The sequence below is a fragment of the Amborella trichopoda genome, chromosome 6, assembly GCF_054954075.1.
Source record: "Amborella trichopoda isolate Santa Cruz 75 chromosome 6, AtrichopodaSantaCruz75HAP2 v2.0, whole genome shotgun sequence".
Taxonomy (NCBI): Eukaryota; Viridiplantae; Streptophyta; class Magnoliopsida; order Amborellales; family Amborellaceae; genus Amborella; species Amborella trichopoda.
Genome location: NC_142341.1, coordinates 47224239 through 47246052, shown reverse-complemented (window position 1 = coordinate 47246052; position 21814 = coordinate 47224239). Strand labels below are relative to the sequence as shown.

General features: G+C 34.6%; 2 protein-coding genes across 2 annotated transcripts; both read right to left on the bottom strand.

Annotated features, from left to right (window-relative positions):
- Window positions 1-3078: 3078 nt before the first annotated feature.
- LOC18441982 (very-long-chain 3-oxoacyl-CoA reductase 1) lies at window positions 3079-8802 on the bottom strand. Its single transcript, XM_006852206.3, has 3 exons — window positions 7889-8802; window positions 3750-3819; window positions 3079-3532 (listed from the first exon to the last, which is right to left on the bottom strand). Exons 1-3 carry the CDS (start codon window positions 8656-8658, stop codon window positions 3275-3277), a joined length of 1098 nt encoding a protein of 365 aa, XP_006852268.3. The 5' UTR covers window positions 8659-8802; the 3' UTR covers window positions 3079-3274.
- A 5086-nt stretch (window positions 8803-13888) lies between these two features.
- LOC18441984 (very-long-chain 3-oxoacyl-CoA reductase 1) lies at window positions 13889-20865 on the bottom strand. Its single transcript, XM_006852208.4, has 3 exons — window positions 20197-20865; window positions 19624-19693; window positions 13889-14369 (listed from the first exon to the last, which is right to left on the bottom strand). Exons 1-3 carry the CDS (start codon window positions 20847-20849, stop codon window positions 14115-14117), a joined length of 978 nt encoding a protein of 325 aa, XP_006852270.1. The 5' UTR covers window positions 20850-20865; the 3' UTR covers window positions 13889-14114.
- Window positions 20866-21814: the final 949 nt, after the last annotated feature.

Sequence of the window (21814 nt, the reverse complement as noted above, 5' to 3'; positions counted from 1 at the left end):
CCTCAGAATCATCATCTCTCTCGTTTTCTCTTTGAATAATATGGATTAAAAAAAAAAAAAAACAAATTTTCAAAAAAATCTATCATGGATTAAAAAAAAAATCACAAATTTTCAAAAAATTCTATCATGGATTACAAAAAAAAATTCGATCATGGATTAAACAAAAAAAATCACAAATTTTCAAAAAATTCAATCATGGATTACATAAAATTCGATCATGGATTACATAAAATTCGATCATGGATTACAAAAAAAAACAAACAAAAAAAACAAAAAATTCAATCGTGGATTACAAAAAAAGAAAAAAATAGTTCGATCATGGATTACAAAAAATTCAATCATGGATTACAAAAAACTCTATCATGGGTTACAAAAAAAGCAAAAAACAAAAAATTCAATCATGGATTAAAAAAAAACAAACAAACATTTCAATCATGGATTACAAAAAAAAAACAAACATTTCGATCATATATTACAAAACATTCGATCATGGATTACAAAAAATTCTATCATGGGTTACAAAAAAAAAAAAAAAAACAAAAAAATCGATCATGGATTACAAGAAAAGAAAACAAACATTTCGATCATGGATTACAAAAAATTCTATTATGGGTTACAAAAAACCAAAAAATTCGATCATGGATTACAAAAAAAATCTATCATGGATTACCAAAAAAAAAAAAAAAAAAAAAAAAAAAAAAAAAAATTCCGTACGGAATCGCCGATTCCGTACAGTGAATCGGCGATTCACTGTACAGAATCGTCCGGTTCTCTCTAGAACCGGACGATTTCCGAGTTTTCGGGCGATCCGGTTCCTTTTTCACTATTTCCGAGTCGAACCGGGCGAGTCCGGTTCGACTCGGCGTTTTTTAAAACGCTGGAAGAAAGTATATATTTCTATGCAGTAGGAGAAGTATATAAACCTTTCTCTTTGTGATAATGCCACCGCGATTACTCTCTTTACTTTACTCTCACCTCTTCCCTCCCAAAAAAATCCATAGACCTAAAATTTTCTCTTTCTCTGAGTTCTCTCACCTCTCCTTCGTAAAATTTATCCATCCCTTTCAATCAATTATTATAATAAATATAATATGTATAATCTTAATAATTATTATGATGATAATAAATGAATACTAAAATAGTACAATCTAATTATAATTACAAAAATTTAAATAATAATAATAATATTTTATTTTTAAAAAATATTCTAATAATGAGTTTTTTTATTGATTCTCTCAAGTCAAGTAGGATTTCTATACATACATAGTTCTCTAATAATTATTAAAAATAGTTTTTTGTAAGAATAATTTATTTTTATTAGAATGTTATAATTACACTTAAATTTTTAATTTTATTTGTTAATTTTTTTTCTATGCGCACACTCTCTCTCCCTCTTCATCTTCATGAATGATAATAAATATCCTATGTATTATATTCACAATTATTATTATAATTTTAATAAATAAATTTTAAAATAATTTAATATAATTATAATTATATTAAACTAAATATAATTTATTTTTATTAGAATATTATATTTATAATTTTCCTTGATTCTCTCAATTACAAGTAGAATTTCTATACATATATTGGTAAGAATAATTTATTTTTGTAGAATGTTATAACTATGTCATAATTATAACTAAATTGTGTATCGAAACTGAATTAAAAAATAATAAAATGAATAAGACTTGCTACCATGAAAGGGAAATAAATAAATAATATCAACCTTATTATTAGAATGTTATAATTGTATTCACACTATAGAACATTTTATAATTATACTCAACAAATTTTGAACATTTATATATCACTGTTTTGTATATGGATCATTTTTTTAATAAGAGTATTTTTGGTCATTAAAAAGGGTGTGAGATCATCCACATGAAATGCGACATTACTTATTAAAAATATATTTACGAGCATTGTTGAGACCTCTTTCTCTTCTTGGGTGCGGTTTATATAGAGCCTAGGCTCTAAACAATCAAATTAGAGCATACCTTCAAATAGAGTCGAGAAATGCAATTTCAATACTGAAAATCTTTGTGATAGCCTTAACATATGTTTTCATCTTTATTTATAAAGTTTAAAGCTTCAAATATAGTGTAGATCAATAGATCTATGAAAACTTGAAAATTGACGGTCCAAAAATGCATTTCATAGAACATTATTTCCAAAACTTGAAATCCATTTTTTTTTCTCATGTCCATGCATTTTGAAGTCGAGATGATCAATTTGAAGATATTTGAGCATAAAAACAAACTCTTCTAATGAAAATTTTGAGGTAAGCTCTAATTTGATTGTTTAGAGCCTCGATTCTCTATAAACTTTTCCCTCCTCTTAATCTCTCACACATATTTTAGGGATCTTTTCTTTATCTAATCATCTCTCTATTTTCAAGGGAAATTATCTCCTACAATCTACCTTCTCTTATATCTATCTATTTTCAATATAGCAAGAGAGTATTTATCTCATAGTTTTTTATTTACATAATAATGGAAATATGTTTTATTCCAAAGTCCTTCTATTTATCGGGTTCCTCTCTTAAACTTTTTCTAGCTGCATGTACCTTCTTGTTCTCGCTACATCTATCCACCCCTTAACTGTGACTTAATAATATAATATAAATATATAGTATGAATATAATATTTAGTAATATTAATATAATAATATCATATAATAAATATATTAGAGGATTATATACTATGTGACAATTAATTTATAATACAAGGTCACAATCAATTTTAGCCAATGGATGTAAAATTTAATAGATGAAAGTCTCATAACATTCAAAAAATTTTATTTCGAACTTTGTGCCCAAACAATGACACATCTTCGACCACCAAATTCAAATCTAATGGTCAATGATGATTATGATGTCCTTGTTTCAAAAGTAAGTGATCTCATTTTATACATTTCCATATATTATAAGGTTGCTTTCTAGTGAAATTTTGGTTTCGGTGGGAGAAGCCGTCTCTCCGTGAGAAAGGACACATTCACCAGACGTCCCAGCGCACATTACATAGTCCCTTGCATCTAACACACAAAAAAAGATTCATGAAAAAAAAAAAAATTAAATTAAAAGAAAGGCAAATATTATTTATATCTTAAAAAATATATTAAATATACATTCATTTGTAGATATATAAAGCATTAGGACCACTACGTGAAGTTCATACAAAATTCATTTACTAGAAGAAATTCACGAGTTCTTAATAAAATTCGTGCTTTATTTTAAGTATCAATCGAGAGATAGAGTTGCAGGTACTCTCTTTCAAACTTTCTTCGCAGAATGACCTTGCGAAATTCCTATTTGACGCCTCGCTAGGTACCGACGAAGAAGCAACCAATCCAAGAGTGCATCGGGCAGCAAGCATGCCAAGGATGATTGGATGGCATGGGGAAGATAGGGGATGCACCGAGCCTCATAACCCACCCAACCAAGGCAAGAGGACACATACACCTCCGGTGTGGGTGCAAACCACGATGGCTTAGCAACGGATGTCATTTTAGTGGCTACATATAGTGGAATCTGAAATCCCCACAATTCAACCATTCATATTCATAAAAGAAGAAAGTGAGTCACAACATATCATTAACCACCTGATTTCAAATTTAACACTCAATGATGATTGTGACCTCCTTCTTGTAAAAAAAATAAATAATATCATTATATACATTACCTAAAAATAATATAAGAGAAAATAAAAAGGGAAATAAAAGAAAATGAAGAGAGAAAAGAAGCACACCTGGCATTGCACATCAATGCCATGGGGTTTATACTCGACGTAGAGGCTTCGCGAGAACTGATCAATATACCTATCATTTTTTGACATCCAACAAAAAATAAATAAAAAAAATCAATTTGTGCACTTCCTACTGAAAGTGTAACGGGAAAGTATACTAATATCCTCATGAGAATGAACATTCGTAGTCATGAGCACCATCACCATCCATTCAATGGTCACATGTTGATGGAAAGAGTGGGACGTCAAAAATGCAAATCTAGTGATAGTCCACAATTAAGTTCCCAATGAGACATCTAATAATCACCATAAACTAATAGACGTGCATACAATAAGAACGTTTACATTTCGAATAGGGAGGTCGTAACTATTATTTAAGGCACAAAGTCTAACATGAAATTTCTCAAATGGTGTAACATTCTTCAATATGAAAAGATTTTACATAAAACAACTAAACGTGATTACGACATTTTCCAAAAAAAAAAAAAAGGACGATCATGTTATATGCAATCCCTGGATGGCTTAACTAATAATTAGCTATCCAGTTAGTCACTATAAAGCTCCCGAGTATAATTTCACAAAAATCATGCTATAGTCAGTACACCAACAGATAGAAATCAAATATCGTACCATGTAACGGACGGTAATAGAGAGAGTTGGACGTATCATATAGGTCTTTTGCATTGTATTTCTGCATCAGGGAACGACAACCGACATCATGAATGGAGTCTTATGGTACGTGCCAATTCATATCAGAATTATTTTTAGCTATTGGATGTGAAATCCAACAAAGAGACCATTTATTTTTTTTATAAAAATAGGTCACAATCACTTTGTCATTTACATTACAAAATGGACGGTTGTAAAAGTGTCATTGAATAGATTCAAAGTTTTAAAATTTTTTTTTTCGAACTTTGTAACTCACCGCAAGCCATCAAATTTAACATCTAATGAATAGAAATAAATGTGACCTCTTTGATCCTCCCACAACCATGTGTGTAAGACCCTAAAAAATCACCGTTAAATTTGACACAAATCTCTAAAAAAGTTATCATATGGGTATGTAAACTTGATTTTTCTAGAGATCTGTATTTAATTTAATGATGATCATTTAAAATCCTACACACGTAAGTGTGGGAGGGTCTCACAAGGTCATTTCCCTAAAGATAAATAGTCTCTTTGTCTACAATCCCATCATTTTCTATATTTTTCTCTCATTTTGTTTTTTTCTTAAAGTGCAACTTCGTATACCTTGTATTGTAATACTTACAATCATTTTTTATAATCTTTTTTTTCATTTTTTCTCCCTCTTTCTTTTTTTTCTTTTACTAAAGTGTAACTTCATATACCTTGCAAATTTTAGGGGTGTGATACTTCCAATCATTTTCTATAATCTATTTTGTTTTTGTTTTCGACATATATATATATATATATATATATATATATATATATATATATATATATATATATATATATTAACTTTCTTTAAAGGTAAACTTCATATACCTTAGCAAATTTTATCAAAACTTTTGAGAGACACTTGGACCTCATTTGGGCGACTAGTAAATCTTTAGTAATTGTTTCTAACAAACTAGTCAAAGGACCACATTTGCAACACGCATGGACTGCCCCATGTTGGACCCGTTTATTTGAAAAGGCCCCAAAGCATACGTTGCACCCCAATGGGGATAATGTCCAGAATGGTTATTTTTTAATCACATATTTTTAGTATGTTTCTCTATACGAAATCAGCCTCTCACTCTGCTGCAATAGACCTCTCGATGGGAATATTTCTCTCTTTAGAAAGCTATAAAAGCTATATAGTGACCTAAATAATGGACAGAGGTTCTTTTCCTCTTATTCCATATATACAACGTTATGAATTTCGTAAGAATCTCATAAATGTCACATGTCTTAAAACCTATTTCAAACCTTAAAGATATAACTACTAATTCTAATTTAGTTGAACTTCTATTTTCTTTACCCAACCTCAACCCCACTTAAATTTTGCTAAATTTTATGATTCAGGAAGGACCCACTATGCACCATCAACTTTCTAGGGCCCTTGCATCAAATGTCTCCAAAAACAGAAAAATCATGCACAATAGACGAAGGTAAATGCAGCACGTGCTATGGGACGCACATGCCTAGATGTGTGTCCGTTGCCGTAACCAGCTTCATCATCTTTAAAGGTGGATGTAAAAAGGTCGTGGTCCCAACAACATCTATGAATCAGTGGTCTTAAAACATACCTCAAAAACTATTATTTTTTATTTTTTTAAGTTTTAATTTTCTATATTCATGTTCACCATATTATAGATTATAAACCCTTAAAAAAGTTTTTAAACCCAAAATCCATCTCTGAGATGAATTTAAGAGGGAGGACTCATATGGATAGATGAGTTGACCGACGCATATAAACCTTGTTCATAGATGTTGGCATGCAACACATGCAGATATCCACCATTGAATCTCAAGATAGACAGTACCAACGAATTTTTGCTATGATGACAGATGAATCGTTCCTAGGATGACAGATTCATCCCAATACTAAGTAGTACACCATATATAGAATGTGTAATGGTATGGTTGTGTGCTTGTTTATGTAATGAGTAATGATTCTATGAGATCTTCCCACACTTGTGTGTGTAGGACTCCAAATGATCACCATTAAATTTGATAGAAAAGTGATCATTCTAAAGATTTGTGTCAAATTTAACGGTGATCTTTTGAGTCCTACACACATAGGTGTGGGAGGGCCTCACAAGTCATTGCCTTAAGTAATTATACATGATTGCATGCATTCATTGTTTCTTTTTTATAAATATGTGTCAATACATTACATTTTCAAACAACTATAAAATCAAGTTTTCTAGGAAGTTGGTTGAGATTTGTGTGTAAGATTAGGTGTCGCCACTCGTGTACGGAAACAACGAATAAAAGTGGATTAATGTGAGCTAAGTGGATAGAGCCACCGGTTCTGGTTGAACTCACCAGGTCTGTGATTTGGATAAGTCGATTTGGTCAACTTTTTTTAAAAAATAAAGAGAAAAATATAGACAAAAATTCCCTAAAATCAACTCCCACTACCAAAAACTCTCCAAAATCAAAAGCACCGTAAATCATTCTAAAATAATGTTTCTGTAATAATTTTAAAATGCCTATCTGGCCCAATTGGGGATAAAATCAGACTGCGGTCCTGTTCCTAGTTGGACCGCCGGTTTAAACACTTTGTTTGTGTATGTTGTAGGGGCTGGATAGAGAATTGCAAAGGGTTGAGGTCAAGGTGGTAACACCACTGTGACTCACCTGCCGGTTCAGGTTTCCATGCTAACCACTTCTAAAAACTTACAAATGGTTTTTTTAAAAAAAACAAAACAAAACTAACCCACTACTAACATTTAACATTAAAAAAATTAAACAAATAAAAATAAAAATCTACAAGGGACAATGGATTTATACTAGTGAGCAAGGGTGGGAATTGGGAGGGTCCATGTTGAACCGACCGGATACGGATCTGGACCCAATAGGTCAGGGTTCACTTGACCTTGACCAAACCGGGTCTAGATCCGGGTCCAGTTCCATGGCGCCACTCAGGTATATAAATAATACTAATTACCAAATATAAAAGGGAAAAGTTTGTATACGGTTGCAACCTTAAAATATAGTACTACATATGCACCTCAAAAATCCATTGGAAAATATTGTTTTAATGTTGAAAAACACTCTAATTGACCATTTGAACATGGAGATGTATAAATATGAAAAAAAAGAGTCCAAAAAATAGTGCATCTTGCAACTAAACAGTCTATTTGCAAGTTTTTCATATGTTTATAGATCTACTTGATTTTAACCATTTCTAGAGTTTAAAATTTTATAATTAGATATGAAAATAGATTTTCAGACATTCTTAGGAATTTTTAACACAAAAAATACATGTTATAATAAAAATATACATGTTATGATGCGCACTTTAATTAGATTGAGGTTGCAACATTACAAAACCGCACCCAATATAAAATAAATGAAAAGTTTTTTATATCTTTTTTTATCAACCCGAACCCTATGGGTCTACACCAGGGTCCGGGTCTGGGTTGGATCCGGTTGTAACTTAGACCTAGTCGGAATAGAGAGAGACTCACGCTTTGGACGCCGCATAAACCGCCACCAAGGGAAAGGAAGGAGCAACCGAAGCCGCACCACTCCCTACGAAAACAATCGCCCCCCTCCGCCGCTTCACCATTCCATCCATCACAACTTTGGTGACCCCGGTACTACCCTCAACATTCACCCTAATGACCCTCTCAACAACCTCCGGGTCCGCCTCATCGAAAAACGTCGGATTAGGGTACGTAACCCCTACATTATTAACCAAAACCCCGATTTCGAGCCCTTTAATCCCCTCCCTAATCCTCTCCAAACCCGCCTCTAAATCAGCCGAAAAATCCACCACCACATTCTTCACTACACGCCCATATGTCGCCTCTATTTGGGCCGAAATTTCGGACAGCTTCAGTGAGTTTCGGCCCACCATGACCAAGTTGAGGCCGTTCCGGGCGAGCTCAAAGGCCAGGGCCTTGCCTATGCCGTCTGTTGGGCCTGTGATGATGGCCCATGGGCCGTAGGATCTTCTGAGGTTTTTGGGGGGTCTTAGGAAAGCGGCCCAGAGCCATTTGAGGAGAGATGAGAGAGTTTTGTAGAGAGAGAAAGAGCCTAAGATTAGGAGAGAGGGGAGAAATATAGAGGGCCTGTTGAGAAGAAAGAAGAGAGAGACAATGGGGAAGAAAAGGAGTTGCAGGAGGAGATGCATGATTACTTTTGTAGGAAACTGCTGGGTTTCATATAGAGGGTGCTTACATTCCAGCTCTAAACTTAACATTGTGGAAGCTCTTTTTCCATGGACATCTGTCATTTATTTTCGTACATATGTTGACTCTTGCTCTTATAAGGTTTTAGGTTTGAAAAAAAGAGGGCTGGCCCGGGACGACGCGTTGGTCCTATTCCGACTCTGAAACAGTTCATGAGCTAGACCTTACTTTTTTCAAGAGCCAAGCCCGGCCAGGCTGGGCTACCCGTTTCTATTTGAAATGATTTGAGGCATCCAATGCCATTTAAGAAGCAGGCATCTCTCCCCCAAACGCAAAGCTGACAATGCGACACTTCATCGTTTTGTAAATTGTTTCCTTTGCTTTAATTTTTGCTCTCTCTCGATCAAACATTCACAGAAAATCCAAGCGTTGTAATTCAATAAAGTGAACCTCCAATTAATAACCACTGCACCCACACAGGAAGGCACTCTAGGCTCAAGTTAGTGTTACGCCTGTGACGGTCATTATAGTCAACTCAAAACTTATCATCATAAATAGCCGGGAGGAGAAATTACCAAAAAAAAAAAATATCTAAGATTACACTTTTTAATGCAATTTACTCTCAACTTAATTTTTTTCTCAAAATGTCTTTCCCATACACAAAAATCATTTTGAACGAATCTAGTGTTGACTTTTGGACCTAGTAGTACATTCACCGGCACTTGACAACACTTTGCAACTACCTTACCACCCTTTACAATGGTTGAACCGCCCTTTGCAACTGCTTGACCACCCTTTGCAACTGCCTGACCACCTTTGCAACTGTCGAACCTCCTTTGCAACTACTTGACCAACCTTTGCAATCTTTGCAACTGTCGACCGCCTTGCAACTGCTGGATCGTTGTTTTCAATTGTGGAACCGCATTTTACATACATTCACCGCATCCGCATTGCAACTGCCGGATCGTTGTTTTCAATTGTCGAAACCACACTTTACCCACAGTCCTGCAAGCGCTACTACCATTTACTACCATAATGCATCCGCATTGCAACTGCCAAATCATTGTTTTCAATTGTGGAACCACACTTTACCCACAGTCCTGGAAGCGCTACTACCTTATCGCATAAATGGTACCGAAGCCCCCTACTTTGGTGGTATAGAAGAGAGAGAGGCGTGGATACGATAGAAGTACGGGGGTTAGTTTAGATTTTTTTTTTTTTTTTTTTAATTTGATTAAGGGGTTTTTGCATAGAAAATATATTTTGAAAAAAAAAATAAGAAAAAAACATTAAGTTCGAAATAAGTTGCAAGAAAGTGTAGTTTTGAAGGTTTTTTTTTAATTTTCCCAACTTTTTAACCATCACGGTTGCAAGAGAAGTGTGATAGATTTGCACCATTCAACATCATGGTTTTACTTGGAACGTGCTGTATCAAATGAACTGAACCATCATAGTAGTGTTTGGGCCACGATAGGGTATCACGGTTGTGCGAGTACCGTGATGCTTGCACCTAAAAATCATGGTTCAATAAGAACCATGAAGCACGCATCAGTTATGCTAGTACCCGCATCAGTTATGCTAGTACCATGGTTCTCTCTATGTGAATCACAGTTGACTTAAGCTATCCATCTTCACTTGAGAATAACCGTTCACTTAGAACGGCAAAGATCTAAAAATGCCCCCCATAAATTATCTAAGACCATCACGGTTTGACTTAATTGTGATGACTTTTTCTCTGATGTAATACTCTCGAGAAGGGTAGTTTGATCACAAAATCCCAAACGATGGTATAAAAAGGTGTGAGTGAGGTTTGGAACGATTTAGTTTTTTTTTTTTTAATAACCCAACAAAAGAGATATTTTCTATAATTTTTCAAAAAAAACCTTGATAGGCCGAACTAGGGCTTGGCCTTGGTCCTAACCTTTGCCTGCCCTCAGGCCACATTTTGAGGGCCAAGCTGACCAGGCTAGGCAGGGCCACCCAGCTCATTGCCACCCCTACTCACGGGATAAAATGAAGGTGGGGTAAAACAGAAATGAAAGAAAAGTTGTATAGAAAATTAAAACAATAAAATATAACAAATATCGAGGTTCCTGTAGTGGGTTAATCTTTATTTTCATGAGATAGCAACTTTTCTCTTATGTGGATCAGAAAAACATCAACTATGATCCACGATCTATTTGAAAATAAGTTGACTCTGAACATGACAAGTGAGCAGAAGCAATAAACAGCACATGATGTTATGCAGAACTCTTGGGTTTTATATTCTTGTGGAAAGAGTTTATATCGAGTTGAGGCTCTAAACAATCAAATTAGAGCCCACCTCAAAAATTTCATTAGAAAAAGTTGTTTTGATATTTAAATATCTTCAAATTAATCATTTCGATATCAAGCTACGCGGACTTGAAAAAAACAAATAGATTTTAAGTTTTAGAAATAGTGCATCTTGTAACGTATTTTTGGACCGTCAATTTTCAAGATTATTAAGTTTTCATTGATCTGTTCAATCTACACTATTTTTTAAGCTTTAAATTTTATAATAAAAGATAAAAAATATATTTTGAGGCTATCACAAAATTTCTAATATTGAAACCACATTGCTCGACATTATTTGAAGGTGCGCTTTATTTTGATTGTTTAGAGCCTCGGCTCTATACAAACCGCACCCTAATCTTACATAGATAAGTCTCCTCCGACTACAACGTTATTTCTTAGGTAACCGTGCCCTTTCTTAATACAGTAAACCCGAGTTAACATGTTTATGCTGCATGCAATATTACTATCAAGTAGGACAATATCATCTTTATACATGGGTATGATAATTAGATAAATATATGCAGAACAACAATCCAATGCATCGCAACGGTTGTATCATAGTATAATGCAACGATACTTTTAGAAAATCATGTTTGTGGTATTTGTATGATACCAAATTTTACACACACATTCTCTTCATCTCAATAATCAATCCCCCTCTCCCAAAAAAAGTTTAAGTTGAACTCTAAATATGGTCAAAATGAGTCCTCTCCAAAAACAAATCTAAACCATTTATTTTGTAAATTTCAAGATCTTAGCCTTTATAGACTCAAAATCATTTTTTTTCTTTTTTAACATTGTTCATTTAATGATAATAAAGCCATCCAAAAAAATTGGAAGTGAAAAAATCCTTTTAAGGCCTAGATCTAAGCATCTCACCAAAATGAATGACCTACATTAATTGGGCTAAAAAAATACTTTTTAGGTTGTGTTTTCAAATTTTTCTTTTTTTGTGATTGTTCATTAGAATGAAAAGAGTGTATATTTCTAAATTTGGATCAAACAAATGGCTATAAGATGGTTTTTTAAGGTTGTTGCATCATATTACTGTACAACAGTTGCATGAAATCATTGCCCATTCATACATATTAGTCCTATTATTTTTGTTATTTAAAATTTATCTAAATTCTTCTATTACTACATTATTATTTTTTGGAGATTGTATACAATGAGACCATTTACCATTATTGTGAGGAGGTCACAATCACTTTTAGCTCATATATGTCAAATTGGATAGCTTGGGGTGTGCCACGAAATACGAGAAAACTTTATTTTAACTAAGAATCTAGCCAATGAGGTACAATCATTCAATTTAAAGTGTGACTTGCAAAATTGATTATGACCTTCTAGTACTAAAACATAAATAGTTTCTTTATATACTTTTATTTTTTTAAAATGACCAAATTGGCCCATTTCAAATATGAGAATGAACATTTTGGGAATGAAGTTATATTTAAAATCCAAAAGCAGTTAGTCTGAATTAGTGAAATTTCAGTCTGATTTTCGGATTGGAAATTTTAGATGTTGAAAATCCAAATTTCCATGATCATGAATCTTTTATTTTTTTTAAAAAAAAATCTATTGTAAAATTTCAAACTTTCAGGGTCGGAAATAAGGGTACTTTTTAATAATGTGGTTAAGGTTCCCTCCAACGCCCAAACTTTTCACTTTTAAAAAATTTTAGATTTTCAAGATCCAAAATAGGAGTCGTTTTGGAGCAAATACAGAAAATAAAAAGTTTGGCTTTGAATGGTAAAATTCAAAAGTGTTATCGTATTGTGGTATCCATTCCTACCATTAACACCTTCAAAATGTAACTCCCTAATCTATTGGAAAAAAAAAATAGGGGCATATCTTCCCCACTAATTTATCCAAAAAAAATAAACATTCAAAGGGAGTCTTTTAACAATGGGAAAATTCTGGGATATGCACGTACATTTTTCTAATAACTACAGCACCATTAGAAACTTCGGCAAATACACATCTATGGATATAAATAAAGAGAAGTTATTGTTACAAATTACATTTAAATTCTCAAATCCCAGTTCCTTTTATAACTTACAAATATATTTGCATTGTTAGTGTTATAAATTATATGGAATTGTTATTGTTATATTAAAAATGTTATTATCATATCTAATACAAATTAATAATTTGTAACTTGGTATATATTTTTTAAAAATGGTCAATTATAATTATATTTTGAAAATTGTAATATCTTTTCCAAAGAATGTATAAATTTATTCATAAAAACTTACTCTCTTGGTATTAGATTATATTTTTAGAATCGTAGGCTTCGTTATGAACTATGTATTCAAATCCAAGATGTAAATGTGAATGTAATGGTTAGATATTCAAATAAGAAATGACACCTCAATATTCACATATTTTTTCAAAATAAGGAAAATTCACAAAGCATTACCCCTTTCTTTTCTTGAAAAACCAATAACATCATTTATAACAAATTTTAGTGATTTTCTTTTTTTCTTTTCTAAGACCAGATCCGCTGAATTGGCCGGTCCACCGATCCAAACTGCCAATCCACCTATCTAGATCAGTTTTCCGGATGGCTGATCCGTAACACCGATCCATTATTTTAACATTGCGTTATGCCAAGCTTCAAAACTTGTGCATATTAAATAGTTCATAGTCATCCTTCTCCAAGGAGCACCTATGTAGTCGTCAACTGAGATAAATTTCTTTTCCCATATATCAGAGCAATTGGGAAGGAATGCAAGATAAATATGGAAAAAAAAAAGAGCAAAAAAAAAACGTTGTATGAAAATCATTAACATGGACAAAACCAACCTTATCAGAGAATCTCAAGATGATTGCAATCCTTTTCTCAGTGGTTAATATCAAGAAGTTGCATTTTCATAAATGAAGATTTCCAAATTCCACAATTCTAGAAACTAATACAAAAGGAATAAGAAGAAGGCAAATCCACCTCAATAGAAAGCTCTGAAATATAAAAAGGAAATGCTATGCAAGAGCACTGTAGCAGAAAAACTCGAAAAATTCCCAAAAATATAATTTCTCACTAAAATAAGTGGGTTCTCCACAAACCCACCACAGATTTCATGAGTTCTCACTAAAACATCAGCTAAGAGAAACTACGAGTCGAAGAAATAATGCTACATACAACTTAGTTTGCTAAACACCTGACAAGAGCCAAAGATGTCTCTTTAAGCCACTAGGGATCCATCAACTTACAAGAAAATATTTGGATCCATCAGTGTGCTTTCTATTCCTTCTTCCCTGAATCCTTTTGCTGACCCTTCTTACGAATCTTGAGGCAGAAACCCAGGCGCCAGTTATCGACGACGCTCTCAGGCAAAGAATCAAGCAGCCACCAGAGAACAGAGTGAGGCCCATAAGGAGTACACCTCGGTTCATACCCAATCCAACGAAGAGCAGCTCTAGCATAGCCGTCAGCAGATGGAACAAAGAAGGAAGATCTCCTGATCGATGCCATTTTGGTGGCCACGTACAAGGGAACCTGTTTAAGAGCACATAATGAGGGCTAAGTCAAGCCAGTACAAAAAGACCCAACTCAAAAATGTCTCAACATTAGCAAATTGATATGTGTTTTGGACGAGCATAACTTCAGATATGAAAGATATCAAAGTATGGTATTTGTTAGGGTAAAATTTGGAGCCCAGTTGTGAGAAATAGAATGGAAATCTTTCTAAAAGAAATCGATACAATGTGCTGAAATTAAATGCGAAATGCTGTCGGTATAGAACAAATACAGAACATTTTCAAGTTTAATCGGCATCACTGTTGGGATGTGAAACAACAGGCATAAATAATCACTGAAAAGATCTCACTGGGAATCAACCATATTTCATGCTACTGTACGATGGAACACATAAGGATGTAGAGAAATGCAGAACTTGCCGAGGACATGTACAGGTTCAGTTCCACTTTACTAAAAACCGAGTTCATGCATTGTTCCCTCCCCCCCCCCCCCCCCCATCTTCCATTAGGTGGTTCACGAGCAGTGCAATGACCACATTGCATGCTCATCCATTTCATAGGGCATTAGTGGATAACAAAATTAGCAAAAACACCAAATCCATGAAAAATCATCCAATTCCATCCCAATAAGGGAAAGCCTAAGAAAGAGAACTCACAAGCAAGTGCTTGTCTACCAGATCTTTTTTTTGGGTAAGTGCTTGTCTACCAGATCTACCAAGTGTAGGATGCATAATGACCAAAAGCTACTTTACAGTACATAAATTGGCCCTTTTCCAAATTATGACAAATTGGATAAGTCTAAATTCGCAGTAAAAATTGGAAAAAATATCCCAAAGAGCAGTTTTCCATTAGTCCACCTCTTGGATACCTTACTTTAATAACAAACCCATTGCTCCTTATTTGGATACCTAAGGTCACAAACAGAACCCCAAAATATCAGAAGTTTCATCCTGATGGCAGGCTAAATAATTTTACCTCCTCAATTAGTCCCCTCTTAGAGAAGCATCTAGAGTATTGAAGTTAAGCTTCAAATAGGGCAGGTTACTGCATAAGCCCAATATGAACTTTGGGCTCCACTTGCCCCACCAAGGTGTCCACAGAGACCAGGTACATCATTAGCACATTCTAAATACTGCCCATGGATTTCCCTCTTAATCTCAAAAGCCTTTAACATGTCCCATAGCACTAGCACCCATAAAGATTCCACTCAGATGTTTCCCCAGCACGTTAGACAAATAATGTGATAAGGAATCCACCCTGTTGAGGCCTCGCCTCTATATTCACAACTTCACAAGGAACCCTTAGATATGATGATCGTACAAGTTTCAAAATTCAGGTCAGCTCTAGTTCTTTCCTAGATAAAAAAATGTCTTGAAATTTTACGATTATCAGTAATGCCATTTTTTTTTTCTAATTGCCATGTGTAGAAACAATTTTCTTAAAGGAAATGCATAACATAAGTCCGTTTACATTTGATAACATCTCCAGCCATCAAATATGAAATCTGGCTGTTAAGGGTGTGTTACAAAGCTCGAGAAAAGGATTTGGACTTTGAGCCTGGACAACAGTACACCATCAGCTGCCCTACTTCACCTCTAATGGCTAAGGGTAATTCGGACCTCGTACAAAAGATAAATGGTCTTATTGTATACATTATCTTTCTTGAATATCTTTGTTGTCATGAACTTTATTATTTGTAAGTCTTTACTTTTTATTTTTTATAATCAATGTTGGACAAATTTTCCATTAGAATAGGACGACGGAGCAATCTTATTTTCCAACAGAGAAAATTCTAATAATCTTATTTTCCTACAGAGAATTTATTTTTATTTTTATTTTTGATAATGTTAACCTGTTCCAACAGAGAAAATTCTAACAATAACTTTTTGATATAAAAGTTAACCGATTCTCAAGAAAAAAAAAAAAAAAAAAAAACTTTTCTTGATATTGTTTTATTTTTCATAAAGGATCATTCAAGACTTTACAGTTACCACAACTATGCAAATTTTAGATGTCCCATAGATATTTCTGTAAATGAGTTGGCTAAGCATAGCATTGGAAGATATTCTATCCCGGAAAGTGATGTTAATCTAATCTGGAAGAGGTGGGTCAGGGATGAAAGGGGTCATATCGACCAATTTGGTGAACTTGGTGAGGAAAGGTAAATCGTTTGCCAGGTGATGTAAATTTACAAGAGAGAGACAAGGAAATATTTAGTGAAAACAGAGAAAAGGTAAGGATTTAGTGACTACAGACATCCTCTGGGTCTATAAAGGGGTCCACCCTGAGGGTTAAAGATTTGGCCCTCTCTAGGCCTGCAAGGGAATCCACCCGAAAGACCCTTCCACAAGACCCCAAATAAATTCTTCCTTATATTTTTCCTTTACAAAAGTATAATTATGTATAAGGAGAAACCCGTAAACCAATAAGAAACCCAAATTGCTGTTAAATCCTAGCCCTTCATCTTCCCAGAGTAAATTTCCAGTTCTGCTACCTAATTTTCTACAACCATAAAAAGCTGTAAACCTCTAAGATAACTATAAAACTAAAGGACAAAATAACCTAGTTTCAATCTCCTAAAATAAAAATAAAAAGTGAAACCACCCTAACTATATCACCATGCTCCGGCCTAAGGTGAAGTGTTGCTTGTTCAGCAAATAGTTTTATTTGTTTCCCTCTCATTCACTACATGCCAGTGAGTACTTTCACTAATTGGTTGATAATTGACATACACCCACTTAAGGATGCCTACAAAGTAGTGTTACATGGCTAGGATGCTCTCATTGAAAGAGTAAAAAATATGCATATTAGGTTGTACCGTCCAATCCCTAGAGGTGACTGCTTTGAGCTCAAGCCATCAAAGCTTCAGCAAGTGAGGTCATGCTTCCAGATAAGAGGCATCTTTTTTGCATCTAGTAGGTGGGAAAAGCATTTATCATCAACATACATATTTCTTAGTATTACGGAAAAACAAGGACCCCATGAAGCATTGGAGGCCATGTTATTCCTTCTCTTGTAATGCTGCCAAGTTAGGAGTAACTAGGAAGCCATTCCTTAATTATTTTTCTATAAAAAAGTCTTTATGATTCAAGAGAAATAACAACAAACGCCAAACTTAAGAATATCTAAAACTAAACAGTATGTAAAGATTGTCATTAGAAGACTTGCTATGATCTAGCAATTCGTAGAAAGATCTAAGATCAATGAGCACGTAACTGGCCCAAGCTTACATGAAAGAATAAAATAGTGACATACTACAGAGGGAGAGACAGCGCTATCAGCTTCATGCTTTTACTGCATTGCGGGAGCAACGTGCAAGGAGTTCTCATCAGTGGAAGCTATGAAAGTCTTCGCTGTGCCCTGAAAATTATAATTTCTACAAAGAGTCCTACTTCAAATTGTTGAATAATTATCTTTTTTGATAAGAGTGCATCTTGCACTCAATCAACATTGTGACTTTATTCCTCCTTCATTGCACCTCATTTTAGAGTACGGACACAGTCACCATAAATCCAATGGTAGGTAGATTGTAAGACCTCTTACCTATCCAACCCAGCACTGGAAAACAAGGACTGGGGTAGGAACTTGCACGGTCCAAGGCCGAGTCAAGTCTGACAAAGCTGGATGAGTACTTTAAAAATATTATTAGAACATTGAAAATTTGCCAGACAGGGCACCCTGTGTTTGGTTCAGGATCTGGTAGACAAGAGAGCCCAAGCAACTCGTCGGACTTGCCAAGTTTTCTGTCACTGATCGAACCTAAGGTGCAGAAATTTTGATTCAACTACATCCAAACTTTTGGGCACATTCTGATTCAACTAGATCCAATTTTTTGTTCCAGAAGTTGAAGAATTGGAGATAGCTATGGGACCTAGAAGCCCCATAATCTTCAACAACTAGGTCTAGGTTGGGTCCAGGATAAGTGGTGGAAAAGTGGGCGGGTAATAATATTTCCATCACAAATATTTCAGTGTAGAATTCTCATCTGAAAATGGCAACTAAGCTGAATGATAGGTCATAAAAGCTAAAAGAAGGCACATTTACAATGATAGGAGCCTAACAATGAAGGTATGCCAAGAATTTTTCACTACCTGCAAAGAGCATGAGCCTCTATTTGTAAGATTAGCAAAATCAGGCAGTCTTATTGCAGAGACAAGGGTACACTAACCTCAGAAGTGACCTTCCACACAATTCATGTCCATATATCATTTAGGAAATACGGGAGACGAGATTTTAAGTGACAATTATACTTTTTTAAGTGACACTTCTCAATAAGAGATGTTACAAAAGAAAGTGTCTAATTTTTCTACTGCATCGAATACTGGTGTGGTGTTTTTGGTGTTGAGACATGGCAAACACCATAGACATGCATGTGTATGTTACATAGACATGCCCACATCGACCAAGTATTAGACTTTCGAGTCTGATTTCAATGGAACCATAACTTTGGGTTCATAATTAAGTTGGATGGGTGCAAGGCTGTGGAAAGGAAACTAACGTGTGGTCCATTATGCAAACATATAAGTCTAGAGATATGTTATTCAAGTTGGAGATCAAGGAATTAACATGGTATTATGAAAACTCAAAAACTTAGTTTATCAAAATGTTTTTTAAAGGGTATTTTTCAGGCATAGCCACAGCCATCTCCATGACATTATATCACAATAGATAGTTTGACTGCCAGTCATGCCAGTCGAGTTTGTCTCGAGTCCCTACATGATCAATCAGGTCCGTAGAATCAAATCATGAGACTAGATCCCATCAAATTCAGAAAACTCAACCTAACCGATCCCATTATCAAAGAAACCTAATATTTTTAATTTTCAGATTCAAGAAAATACATCAACATGCCTGGTGTTTTTCTACATTGTTTTCTTTCTTTTTTGTTTAATAATTGTCTATGTTGGCAGCCTCTGGTTCTACATTAGTTTGTAACTAGATAGGAAGTTAGAAACACCAAACACATAAAACGTACCCCATCATTTTGCACACATTAATGCCAGCCATCCCAAAAGATTTCAAAGACAAGGCTCAACCAGAATGAATGGAAAAACTGATGAGGAATGATAGGAGAAAAATCAAAAAACAGATGAGGCCTCCTAAACTTCAGGGAGAAGCATCTGCTAGGACTCACCAAAGCATAAAGATCATAAAGAAGGAACAAAATTATTCAGATTTGTAACTTCAAATTCAACGAAGAATCCACTATAAGCCTCACAAAAAGAAGCTGAAGTCGCCAAGCAAAAATCTTTGCTAACGAAAGAGGAGTATACCTGACACTGCACATCAATTCCCCTTCCTTTGTACTCAACAAAGAGGCATCTTGAGAACTGATCAATATATCTGAGGATATTCACCAAATGTCTCAGTTAGTACAGTGAAAGCCATCTGTTTATTTTCTTTACTATACATTGTTATCTCTGTAGCTATTGAAAAAAATTCCAAAACCAAATGGAACATAAAGAAACACAACAGAGGAGAAATATAACAATAAGTAAAGAAGAAGAAAAGCATTGGAACCAAAAAAAAGAAAAAAAAAATTGAAACTCTAAAAAAAGAAAGAAAAGCGCTTTTGTAATATTAGACTAACATGAAATAAAACTACAACAAGATCTGAACCAGTGCAAAGTTCTTAAATTTGAAAGCATTAAAAAAAAAAAAAAACTGCTGATTTAAATCATCAGATCCAAATACTATACAATATTTTGATGTAGAAGCTCCACCTGAATCCCATATACCACAACTACATCCTTAAAATTGATATATTTAAATTTCACACAGAGGGGTTCATTGCAGCAAACACTGTGTAAGAGAATCTAGAGAGAGAGAGAGAGAGAGAGACTCACGCTTTAGTAGCAGCATACACAGCGTAAAGAGGATCTGAAGGTATAACAATGGCCGCACCGGAACCCAAGTTAACAATGGCACCTCTCTTCCTCTCTAGCATCCCACGAAGAACGACCTGCGTAACCTTAGTCGTTCCCTCCACATTAACGGTTATCAAATTCTTCAAAAGCTCAGAATCAACTTCATGGAAGAACTTTGCATATGGGTATGATACCCCAACATTATTTATCAGAACCCCAACATCCAAACCATGGATTGCCTCCTCAATCTTCTGCATCCCCTCTGACAAGTTTCCAGAGAAATCAACAACCACAGTCTTGATTTGAACTTTCTCACCACATTTACTGTGAATTCCATCAGATACCTCTTTGAGCTTTGATGGGCTTCTTCCTACGAGAACCAGGTTGAGCCCCTTTCGAGCTAATTGAAAGGCGAAGCCTTTGCCTATACCATCAGTTGGGCCCGTAATCAAAGCCCAAGACCCATATTTCCTGAGGTTTTTTGCAGGTCTAAGAAAAGTAACCCATACCCAGTTGAGGAGAGAGAGTGATTTTTTCAGGAGAGAGAGAAGGCCTAGAGCTCCAATGAGAATTACCCACCATGGCTGGTTGTGGGCCTGTTGCATACATGAGGAGATGGCAGAGAAATCCATGCTTAGGGGGAGAGATTCACCAAAAGACAGAGAAGGAGAGGGTAGAGAGAACTTAAAGCTGGACAAGTGTTAATCAGAACACAACAAGTGGATAGTTATTTAGGACGGTTGAGAGAGACACATATCAACATTTAACTAATTTTTAAGAGAGAGAGAGAGAGTTAATTGAGTGGATACTTAGTTAGGACTGTTGAGAGAGATATATTGAGAGACACCCATGTGTTCAGGACCCTAGGACTCAAAAAAATTAAATTTGGTATAGATATATAGAAAAATCAAGTCTCACACTCTTGTGATAACTTTGTTAAAATCTGTGGTAAATTTAAGGTCTTATACAATCGAGTCTAGAAAAATCTTGTAAGATCATCACTCTAACAACATATAACTAATTTTTAAGAGAGATTTAAATGAGGATAAATGTTTCTATACTTCCTCTACATTTCTATCCTCCCTTTATTATCCAGCGATTCAATTTTGATCAAATGAACCACTCATCATTTGATCTTAGATCCGACGTCTCAAAGTATTTTATTTTTAGTTTTTTTTGTACAAATTATATGAATATGAAATTTGGTACGTGCCATCTTCTCATTGGGACGCACGTATTAAAAATAATTTTTCGATAAACTATAATTACCAAAACATCTTTTGAAACTTTTAGGAGTATTTTTGTCATTTTTTTTTATTGAATTTCCCCCCCCCCCCCCCCCCGCTAGTATGAGTTTAATAGAGGAATGAACATCTAAACTTTGGTATCAAAATAGTTAAAAAAAAAAAATAGTGTAGAAACGTGACATTGTGATTGGGGCATTCTTAGCCATCCGTTCAAAATGGACGATTGAATAAAGGGAATGATAGAACTTTTATGCTTTAGGGGAAGCGTAGAAAGCTTACCCTTACTTGATACGCCATTATTTACTGTGAAAGAAGGTAATTTGAGAGATAATAGGATTTGTCTAGCCGCA

Bases quoted from the DNA above. Each gene is read 5' to 3' on its own strand.
- LOC18441984 (XM_006852208.4), bottom strand. From the start codon at position 20,849: ATGGATTTCTCTGCCATCTCCTCATGTATGCAACAGGCCCACAACCAG. The intron at 19,694-20,196 runs GTGAGTCTCTCT...GAATATCCTCAG, and splicing joins GTGTATGCTGCTACTAAAGC to ATATATTGATCAGTTCTCAA. The intron at 14,370-19,623 runs GTATACTCCTCT...GCTCTTAAACAG, and splicing joins GAATTGATGTGCAGTGTCAG to GTTCCCTTGTACGTGGCCAC.
- LOC18441982 (XM_006852206.3), bottom strand. From the start codon at position 8,658: ATGACAGATGTCCATGGAAAAAGAGCTTCCACAATGTTAAGTTTAGAG. The intron at 3,820-7,888 runs GTGAGTCTCTCT...AAAAAATGATAG, and splicing joins GTTTATGCGGCGTCCAAAGC to GTATATTGATCAGTTCTCGC. The intron at 3,533-3,749 runs GTGTGCTTCTTT...TGGGGATTTCAG, and splicing joins GCATTGATGTGCAATGCCAG to ATTCCACTATATGTAGCCAC.